Here is an 11,018-nt window from a genome sequence, read left to right as displayed (position 1 = left end):
GGAGATAGGGAGGGATAGAGAAAGTGAGAGGAATGGAGAGAGAGGGAGGGGAGAGAAAGAGGGGAGAGGAGAGAGAGGAGAGAGAGGGGGAGAGAGAGGGGAGGAGAGAGAGGGGAGAGAGAGGAGAGGAGAGAGAGAGGAGAGAGAGGGGAGAGGAGAGAGAGAGGGGAGAGAGAGGAGAGAGAGAGAAGAGAGAGAGGAGAGGAGAGAGGGGAGATAGGGAGGGATAGAGAAATTGAGAGGAGAGAGGAGATAGGGAGGGATAGAGAAAGTGAGAGGAGCGGAGAGAGAGGGAGGGAGGGAGAGAGAGGGGAGAGAAAGAGGGGAGAGGAGAGGGAGAGAAGAGAGAGAAGAGGAGAGAGAGAGAGGAGAGAGAGGAGAGAGAGGGGAGAGGAGAGAGAGAGGAGAGAGGAGATAGGGAGGGATAGAGAAAGTGAGAGGAACGGAGAGAGAGGGAGATGGGGAGAAGGGTAAGTGATACACTCTCCACACCACCAGCGGCCTCATGTCCGCACTCACTCCTGATCTGCTCTCCCTGTGGCTCAGGGCACTGAGGTGAAGTCACGTCAAAGGGAGGCAATAAGAAATCGCACTTATTTTTAGTGCAGGACTAAGTTCTGCAGGAATGCAGCAGGTGTGACAATTTTGAGACAATCCCTTTATCCCTCCCGCTGCAAACCCCACTTCGTTTTTGGCAGGGGTCTGAATTTTTGAGACGGTCCCCAGCGGCGGCCCGCGGCGCCCCGTTAGCGCCCCCTCCTGCTCGATAATTCATGAGCGCTAATTACTGAATCAAGCGGCTCGGCGGGGGACAGGCGCCGCACTGCGGGGAAACACTGACATCTGGCGGCGGCCTTGTGCTACTGCACACAGCTGTTCTCCGCGCTGGCCGGTCATTTTTTATGACTTTTTCCATTGACAAATAAAACGCGCACAGCTCCATCCAGCAGTCACTGACCGCTGTGAAAGGCGCTTCATAGCGCGGAGTGTCAGTGTTACGGAGAGTTTTAGGAGGTTTAATATGTCACCAGGGCAGGAGGGGAGGGGGATTGTGCGATCTCAAGACTGCAGCTGAGCCAGTCACTCCAAACGGAAGCTTATTCACAGCCAGACCCCTCTCTGTAGCACAACCCGCCAGTCCAGCGCTCAACCCAGTGACCTGCAGTGCTGTCCCCGATACGAATTACACCGTGTGCCATTACACCCCACTATTACATCTCTGCGGCCCCGTTCTGACATCACACATTCCAGACGAAGCAACCTTCCCAGCCAGAAACACAACACACACCGCGCTGCATCAGGACGGACGCTTTGCATCAGTTTAATATGTCAGAACAGATTAATGGCAATACAGTGAATATAACGTTCTATCACAGGATACTGACCTGGTGTAATACCTACAAGCATATATGTATTGGAGAGAGAATTCTGCAAGAACAACACAGCTGTCTGTGGAATGTAGATCTAGTGCTGTCAGTGGAATAACCCTACAGTGAGAGAGAGACTGTAGATCTAGTGCTGTCAGTGGAATAACCCTACAGTGAGAGAGAGACTGTAGATCTAGTGCTGTCAGTGGAATAACCCTACAGTGTGAGAGAGAGAGACTGTAGATCTAGTGCTGTCAGTGGAATAACCCTACAGTGTGAGAGACTGTAGATCTAGTGCTGTCAGTGGAATAACCCTACAGTGTGAGAGAGAGAGACTGTAGATCTAGTGCTGTCAGTGGAATAACCCTACAGTGTGAGAGAGAGAGACTGTAGATCTAGTGCTGTCAGTGGAATAACCCTACAGTGTGAGAGAGACTGTAGATCTAGTGCTGTCAGTGGAATAACCCTACAGTGTGAGAGAGACTGTAGATCTAGTGCTGTCAGTGGAATAACCCTACAGTGTGAGAGAGAGAGACTGTAGATCTAGTGCTGTCAGTGGAATAACCCTACAGTGTGAGAGAGACTGTAGATCTAGTGCTGTCAGTGGAATAACCCTACAGTGTGAGAGAGACTGTAGATCTAGTGCTGTCAGTGGAATAACCCTACAGTGTGAGAGAGAGAGCCTGTAGATCTAGTGCTGTCAGTGGAATAACCCTACAGTGTGAGAGAGACTGTAGATCTAGTGCTGTCAGTGGAATAACCCTACAGTGTGAGAGAGAGAGACTGTAGATCTAGTGCTGTCAGTGGAATAACCCTACAGTGTGAGAGAGAGAGACTGTAGATCTAGTGCTGTCAGTGGAATAACCCTACAGTGTGAGAGAGACTGTAGATCTAGTGCTGTCAGTGGAATAACCCTACAGTGTGAGAGAGAGAGACTGTAGATCTAGTGCTGTCAGTGGAATAACCCTACAGTGTGAGAGAGAAAGACTGTAGATCTAGTGCTGTCAGTGGAATAACCCTACAGTGTGAGAGAGAGAGACTGTAGATCTAGTGCTGTCAGTGGAATAACCCTACAGTGTGAGAGAGAGAGACTGTAGATCTAGTGCTGTCAGTGGAATAACCCTACAGTGTGAGAGAGACTGTAGATCTAGTGCTGTCAGTGGAATAACCCTACAGTGTGAGAGAGACTGTAGATCTAGTGCTGTCAGTGGAATAACCCTACAGTGTGAGAGAGAGAGACTGTAGATCTAGTGCTGTCAGTGGAATAACCCTACAGTGTGAGAGAGAGAGACTGTAGATCTAGTGCTGTCAGTGGAATAACCCTACAGTGTGAGAGAGACTGTAGATCTACTGCTGTCAGTGGAATAACCCTACAGTGTGAGAGAGACTGTAGATCTAGTGCTGTCAGTGGAATAACCCTACAGTGTGAGAGAGACTGTAGATCTAGTGCTGTCAGTGGAATAACCCTACAGTGTGAGAGAGACTGTAGATCTAGTGCTGTCAGTGGAATAACCCTACAGTGTGAGAGAGACTGTAGATCTAGTGCTGTCAGTGGAATAACCCTACAGTGTGAGAGAGACTGTAGATCTAGTGCTGTCAGTGGAATAACCCTACAGTGTGAGAGAGACTGTAGATCTAGTGCTGTCAGTGGAATAACCCTACAGTGTGAGAGAGACTGTAGATCTAGTGCTGTCAGTGGAATAACCCTACAGTGTGAGAGAGAGAGACTGTAGATCTACTGCTGTCAGTGGAATAACCCTACAGTGTGAGAGAGACTGTAGATCTACTGCTGTCAGTGGAATAACCCTACAGTGTGAGAGAGACTGTAGATCTAGTGCTGTCAGTGGAATAACCCTACAGTGTGAGAGAGAGAGACTGTAGATCTACTGCTGTCAGTGGAATAACCCTACAGTGTGAGAGAGACTGTAGATCTACTGCTGTCAGTGGAATAACCCTACAGTCTGAGAGACTGTAGATCTAGTGCTGTCAGTGGAATAACCCTACAGTGTGAGAGAGACTGTAGATCTAGTGCTGTCAGTGGAATAACCCTACAGTGTGAGAGAGAGAGACTGTAGATCTAGTGCTGTCAGTGGAATAACCCTACAGTGTGAGAGAGAGACTGTAGATCTAGTGCTGTCAGTGGAATAACCCTACAGTGTGAGAGAGACTGTAGATCTAGTGCTGTCAGTGGAATAACCCTACAGTGTGAGAGAGACTGTAGATCTAGTGCTGTCAGTGGAATAACCCTACAGTGTGAGAGAGACTGTAGATCTAGTGCTGTCAGTGGAATAACCCTACAGTGTGAGAGAGAGAGACTGTAGATCTAGTGCTGTCAGTGGAATAACCCTACAGTGTGAGAGAGAGAGACTGTAGATCTAGTGCTGTCAGTGGAATAACCCTACAGTGTGAGAGAGAGAGACTGTAGATCTAGTGCTGTCAGTGGAATAACCCTACAGTGTGAGAGAGACTGTAGATCTAGTGCTGTCAGTGGAATAACCCTACAGTGAGAGAGAGACTGTAGATCTAGTGCTGTCAGTGGAATAACCCTACAGTGTGAGAGAGAGAGACTGTAGATCTAGTGCTGTCAGTGGAATAACCCTACAGTGTGAGAGAGACTGTAGATCTAGTGCTGTCAGTGGAATAACCCTACAGTGTGAGAGAGAGAGACTGTAGATCTAGTGCTGTCAGTGGAATAACCCTACAGTGTGAGAGAGAGAGACTGTAGATCTAGTGCTGTCAGTGGAATAACCCTACAGTGTGAGAGAGACTGTAGATCTAGTGCTGTCAGTGGAATAACCCTACAGTGTGAGAGAGAGAGACTGTAGATCTAGTGCTGTCAGTGGAATAACCCTACAGTGTGAGAGAGACTGTAGATCTAGTGCTGTCAGTGGAATAACCCTACAGTGTGAGAGAGAAAGACTGTAGATCTAGTGCTGTCAGTGGAATAACCCTACAGTGTGAGAGAGAGAGACTGTAGATCTAGTGCTGTCAGTGGAATAACCCTACAGTGTGAGAGAGACTGTAGATCTAGTGCTGTCAGTGGAATAACCCTACAGTGTGAGAGAGAGAGACTGTAGATCTAGTGCTGTCAGTGGAATAACCCTACAGTGTGAGAGAGAGACTGTAGATCTAGTGCTGTCAGTGGAATAACCCTACAGTGTGAGAGAGCCTGTAGATCTAGTGCTGTCAGTGGAATAACCCTACAGTGTGAGAGAGACTGTAGATCTAGTGCTGTCAGTGGAATAACCCTACAGTGAGAGAGAGACTGTAGATCTAGTGCTGTCAGTGGAATAACCCTACAGTGTGAGAGAGACTGTAGATCTAGTGCTGTCAGTGGAATAACCCTACAGTGTGAGAGAGAGAGACTGTAGATCTAGTGCTGTCAGTGGACACCAGGGACAAGCGCTTGAGGGACAGTTGGGCTGCTGACCAGGCAGAGGTGGACAGTGGGTCAGTGATGAGGATGAAGCTGCTCTCTGAAACGCCGTGATGAAGCTCTCCACTGCAGTCGCTGGGGTCTGGCCCTTGTGTGGTGAGTCACCTGTGTCCGATTCAGGCGGGCTGGTACTCTGCGGAGGATCGAGGTGACGGCGCCCCCTCTGCGGGCCAACTGGGGACGCGGACGCTGGGGGGCGGGGGCTGGGGGGCCCGCCCTGACCCTGGTTCGCCTGCCGCGGTACCCGTGGCGCCGAGCGATGGCCTCCATCTTGGCCAGGCGGTCCGTGAGCTCCACCACGCGGCGCTGCAGCAGGGTGACCTCTCTGAACAGGTCGCTCAGACTCTCGGAGAGAGGGCGCACCCTGCAGGGCACACGGGGAACTGCGCTCACTCCTGCTGCACCGGCCTGTCCAGCCTGAGTGACTCCTCACTGCTCTCACCCCCGGGGCTACAGTGTCACACGGCTGTACTACCTGGAGTAGTCGGGCAGCACTGAATTGGGCTGTACTGGCTACAGTGTCACACGGCTGTACTACCTGGAGTAGTCGGGCAGCACTGAATCAGGCTGTACTGGCTACAGTGTCACACGGCTGTACTACCTGGAGTAGTCGGGCAGCACTGAATCAGGCTGTACTGGCTACAGTGTCACACGGCTGTACTACCTGGAGTAGTCGGGCAGCACTGAATCGGACTGTACTGGCTACAGTGTCACACAGCTGTACTACCTGGAGTAGTCGGGCAGCACTGAATCGGACTGTACTGGCTACAGTGTCACACAGCTGTACTACCTGGAGTAGTCGGGCAGCACTGAATCGGACTGTACTGGCTACAGTGTCACACAGCTGTACTACCTGGAGTAGTCGGGCAGCACTGAATCGGACTGTACTGGCTACAGTGTCACACAGCTGTACTACCTGGAGTAGTCGGGCAGCACTGAATCAGGCTGTACTGGGCTACAGTGTCACAGGGCTGTACTGGCTACAGTGTCACAGGGCTGTACTACCTGGAGTAGTCGGGCAACACTGAATCAGGCTGTACTGGCTACAGTGTCACACGGCTGTACTACCTGGAGTAGTCGGGCAGCACTGAATCAGGCTGTACTGGCTACAGTGTCACACGGCTGTACTGGGCTACAGTGTCACAGGGCTGTATTACCTGGAGTAGTCGGGCAGCACTGAATCAGGCTGTACTGGCTACAGTGTCAGAGGGCTGTACTACCTGGAGTAGTCGGGCAACACTGAATCAGGCTGTACTGGCTACAGTGTCACACGGCTGTACTACCTGGAGTAGTCGGGCAGCACTGAATCAGGCTGTACTGGCTACAGTGTCAGAGGGCTGTACTGGGCTACAGTGTCACAGGGCTGTACTACCTGGAGTAGTCGGGCAGCACTGAATCAGGCTGTACTGGCTACAGTGTCACACGGCTGTACTGGGCTACAGTGTCACAGGGCTGTACTACCTGGAGTAGTCGGGCAGCACTGAATCAGGCTGTACTGGCTACAGTGTCACACGGCTGTACTACCTGGAGTAGTCGGGCAGCACTGAATCAGGCTGTACTGGCTACAGTGTCAGAGGGCTGTACTGGGCTACAGTGTCACAGGGCTGTACTACCTGGAGTAGTCGGGCAGCACTGAATCAGGCTGTACTGGCTACAGTGTCACACGGCTGTACTGGGCTACAGTGTCACAGGGCTGTACTACCTGGAGTAGTCGGGCAGCACTGAATCAGGCTGTACTGGCTACAGTGTCAGAGGGCTGTACTACCTGGAGTAGTCGGGCAGCACTGAATTGGGCTGTACTGGCTACAGTGTCACAGGGCTGTATTACCTGGAGTAGTCGGGCAGCACTGAATTGGGCTGGCTGTGCAGGATGTTCTTGACTTCAGTGAAGATCCGGTTCCCCCAGTGATCCAGAAGCCGGGTTACACTGCGGACCGTGTTCACATTCACTCTGTCCGCTGACAGGGAGAGAGGGGGGGTCACAATATTACAGTGATTAGCAGTAACATAACAGAGTTAGTAGTGGTAGTGTAAGTATGACTAAGACACCCACCTCCTTCTCTGTAGTTCCAATACCCATAATCCAGCTCATTATCCTCTCCAGCCAATGGGGTCATGAGTGTCATGGCAACAGCTAACAGTATCACTAGAGGTGGAGACATGTTCTTGAAGGCACACCCACCAACTGTATATGAAAGAAACAGGAAAATAATGAGTGAATGACTGGACACTCCAGTACATTAACACTGCACTGAGAGAGAGGGGTTAATACAGACACACTGACTGGACACTCCAGTACATGAACACTGCACTGAGAGAGAGAGGGGTTCATACAGACACACTGACTGGACACTCCAGTACATGAACACTGCACTCAGAGAGAGAGGGGGGTTAATACACACACACTGACTGGACACTCCAGTACATTAACACTGCACTGAGAGAGAGAGAGAGGGGTTAATACAGACACACTGACTGGACACTCCAGTACATTAACACTGCACTGAGAGAGAGAGGGGTTAATACAGACACACTGACTGGACACTCCAGTACATGAACACTGCACTGAGAGAGAGAGGGGTTCATACAGACACACTGACTGGACACTCCAGTACATGAACACTGCACTCAGAGAGAGAGGGGGGTTAATACACACACACTGACTGGACACTCCAGTACATTAACACTGCACTGAGAGAGAGAGGGGTTAATACAGACACTGACTGGACACTCCAGTACATGAACACTGCACTGAGAGAGAGGGGTTAATACAGACACACTGACTGGACACTCCAGTACTTTAACACTGCACTGAGAGAGAGGGGGGTTAATACAAACACACTGACTGGACACTCCAGTACATTAACACTGCACTGAGAGAGAGGGGTTAATACAGACACACTGACTGGACACTCCAGTATATTAACACTGCACTGAGAGAGAGGGGTTAATACAGACACTGACTGGCCACTCCAGTACATGAACACTGGACTGAGAGAGAGGGGTTAATACAGACACACTGACTGGACACTCCAGTACTTTAACACTGCACTGAGAGAGAGAGGGGTTAAAGCTCAGCCTGTGCCAGTCGGATTGCTGTGTGGGAGTCAGAGCTCTGAGTTTCTACTCTGATTTTCCGAAGTCAGGGGCCAAGAGCAGCCCAGCCAGAGGCAGAGACACTCACATGACACTCCCTCCACGCCCAGGAGAGCAGCAGACTGAACGTTCTGCTTCACAGAAATGACTGCCTCCCTGAACACCACAGTATCTGACCCCTTAACTCCCTGGACACCACGGTATCTGACCCCTTAACTCCCTAAACACCACAGTCATGTGCAAGAGAAACTCCCTGAACACCACAGTATCTGTCCCCTTAACTCCCTGAACACCACAGTATCTGACCCCTTAACTCCCTAAACACCACAGTATCTGACCCCTTAACTCCCTAAACACCACAGTCATGTGCAAGAGAAACTCCCTGAACACCACAGTATCTGTCCCCTTAACTCCCTGAACACCACAGTATCTGACCCCTTAACTCCCTGAACACCACAGTCATGTGCAAGAGAAACTCCCTGAACACCACAGTATCTGTCCCCTTAACACCACAGTATCTGACCCCTTAACTCCCTGAACACCACAGTCATGTGCAAGAGAAACTCCCTGAACACCACAGTATCTGACCCCTTAACTCCCTGAACACCACAGTCATGTGCAAGAGAAACTCCCTGAACACCACAGTATCTGACCCCTTAACTCCCTGAACACCACAGTATCTGACTCTTTAACTCCCTGAACACCACAGTCATGTGCAAGAGAAACTCCCACTGCTACACCATCTCAACCAGTAGCAGCAGAGATATCAGCTACGCAGTTCAGGAGAGACAGCAGTACTGTCCAGCACTGGTCAGTGTCTCAGTGTCCGGAGCTGGTGAGTGTCTCAGAGTCCAGGGCTGGTGTGTGTCTCAGTGTCCTGCTCACGATCTCACACAGCCAACAGCAGGAACACTGGTGCTCCTTCTCATCTCTACTAGCGCTGTGACCTCCTGCAGCTGGTATTAGTGTTACTCGTAGTACAGTTAGCATTATTAGTATTGGCATAACTATTAGTAGTAGTAGTTTTAGTATGATTAGAAGTAGAGTTAGTATTACTATTAGTGTTGGTAGTAGTGGTAGTACTAGTGGTGTTAGTGTTGTGTTAGTAGTGTTATTACGATCCAGCGCACCCTGGGGTGCAGCAGTCTAGTGTAAAACACGGACTCGGATCCCCGGACAGGAACTCAGACCACCTGCTGCGCCTGGTTTTAAAAACACACGAGCAAACCGCCCCCCCGGCCCGAGCTGGAACCGAACCGGACCGGACCGGACCGGATTCTCCCGCCTCTCCCTGCTCAGGTGCGCGCGTGCCGGTCCGCTTACCTCGTGCCCCTGCGGTGCTCTGGGAGCTCGGGCTGCGTGCGGGTCAGCGCTCGAGCCGCTGGGAAGTCTCGGTCGGTCGCGCGCGCCCTCCCTCCCCCCTCTGCGTGCCGGAGCGTCTGCTCCGCGCGCGCTCTCTCTCCCCGGCTCCGGCTCCAGCTGCGCCAGATGTGCTCTGATCCTCCGCCTGTTAACCCAGTCTGCACCGGGACACCCCCTCGCCCACCCGGGGGCTGCCCACGCGTGGCGAGGGGTGCCGGGCGCGGGGCGGAAACACGTGCGCACGCTGGGCTCTCGGCAGGAGGCGAGTCTGTGTCCGGTCTCTCCCACTCCGCGCTCTGTGGGCGTGGAGGGAGCGGCCGGCGGGTTTTTTTCCACGGATGGACGCGCTCCCGCGAACGCCGTGACCCGCCAGCCCCCCAGTCTGCGCTGCCTGGCCCCCACAGGCACGCAGGACACGGTCCACACCTGGTTCCCATCTCCCCGCAGGCCAGCGCTCTTCCCTTCCCGCTCTGCTGCAGCTGCCCTCGGCGTGACCGACACACCGACACGCACACACGCCGCGCCGGCACCTGGCCCTCAGCCGGCGGTACCACAGTGACGCCTGGCGGCCAGAGCGCGTATCGCACAGGTGAGACACGGGCTCTCCCGCGCTGCCGCCCCGCCCACCTGTCTCGCAGCTGTACAGCGCTGCAGAGGCGCGGAGCTGCACAGGACAGGTTCCGATCTGTTACGATTATTTCAAACTTGACGTACAGAACGCTTATTTGGAAAACTCTTAAAGACAACTTAGACAAAATCATGAAATCATAAATTACAGTGTACAGTAAGTGTAGTCTGCAGTACAGCATAGACAGTGCCTCCAGAAAGTACTCAGACCGCTGCACTTCTTCCACGTTGTGTTGCACTTATTTCAAAATGGATCGAATTGATTCTTTTTTGCCATCAATCGCCACACAACACCCCCTAATGACAAAGGGAAAACGCGTTTTTAGGAATGTTTTGCAAATTTGTTAAAATAAATAACTGAGATGTCTCATTTACATAAGTATTCAGACCCTTTACTGTGACACTCCACATTGAGCTCAGATGCATCCCATTTCTATTGCTCATCTTTGAGATGTCTCCAGAACACGACTGTAATCCACCCGTGGCAAATTCACCTGGCTGGACAGGATTTAGTCACACACCTGTCTTTATAAGGCCCCGCAGCTCAGAGCACAAACCAGGCCATGAACTCCAGGAACTCTCTGGAGACCTCCGAGACAGGACTGTGTCAACGCCTAGATCTGGGAAAGGGTGTCGACAACTGGCAACGCGCTGAAGGTTCCCAGGAGCACAGGGGCCTGCGTCGCTGTCAGATGGAAGAAGTTTGGGACCACCAAGACTCTTCCTGGAGCTGGCCGTCCGGCCAAAAGGGGTATCCAGGCAAGAAGGGCCTTGGTCAGGGAGGTGACCGAGACCCCAGCGGCCACACTGACAGAGCGTCGGAGGTCCAGTGTAAAGATGGGAGAACCTGCCGAAGGACACCCACCTCCACAGCGCTCAGTCAGGTCTCTGTGGGGTGAAAGGGCTCCGACAGCCCGCCTGGAGCTGGCCGGACGGCGCTTCAAGGACTCTGAGAGCACGAGGAGAAAGACTGAACTCAAATTGAACTCTTTGGCCCGAGTGAGGGAAAGCCGAACGGAGCCGAACACAGGGAGGTCCTGCACGAACACCTGCTCCGGAGCGCACGGCCGGGGACCGGGGCGAAGACTCACCTGTCGGGAAGACGAGGCTGGAGTGGCTTCGGAACAAGT

The 11,018-nt window shown here is 52.3% G+C and overlaps 1 protein-coding gene across 1 annotated transcript; it reads right to left on the bottom strand.

Annotated features, from left to right (window-relative positions):
- Window positions 1-4,846: 4,846 nt before the first annotated feature.
- On the bottom strand, window positions 4,847-9,321 carry LOC148821493 (uncharacterized). The gene is given in 5 exon segments (XM_088930955.1): window positions 4,847-5,040; window positions 5,042-5,167; window positions 6,632-6,761; window positions 6,857-6,988; window positions 9,223-9,321. Coding segments are annotated over 4 exon segments (486 nt in total). The 5' UTR covers window positions 6,966-6,988; window positions 9,223-9,321; the 3' UTR covers window positions 4,847-4,919.
- Window positions 9,322-11,018: the final 1,697 nt, after the last annotated feature.

This window comes from Atractosteus spatula, chromosome 13 (assembly GCF_055471065.1).
Source record: "Atractosteus spatula isolate fAtrSpa1 chromosome 13, fAtrSpa1.hap1, whole genome shotgun sequence".
Taxonomy (NCBI): domain Eukaryota; kingdom Metazoa; phylum Chordata; class Actinopteri; order Semionotiformes; family Lepisosteidae; genus Atractosteus; species Atractosteus spatula.
This window is presented reverse-complemented; position numbering and strand designations above follow the sequence as displayed.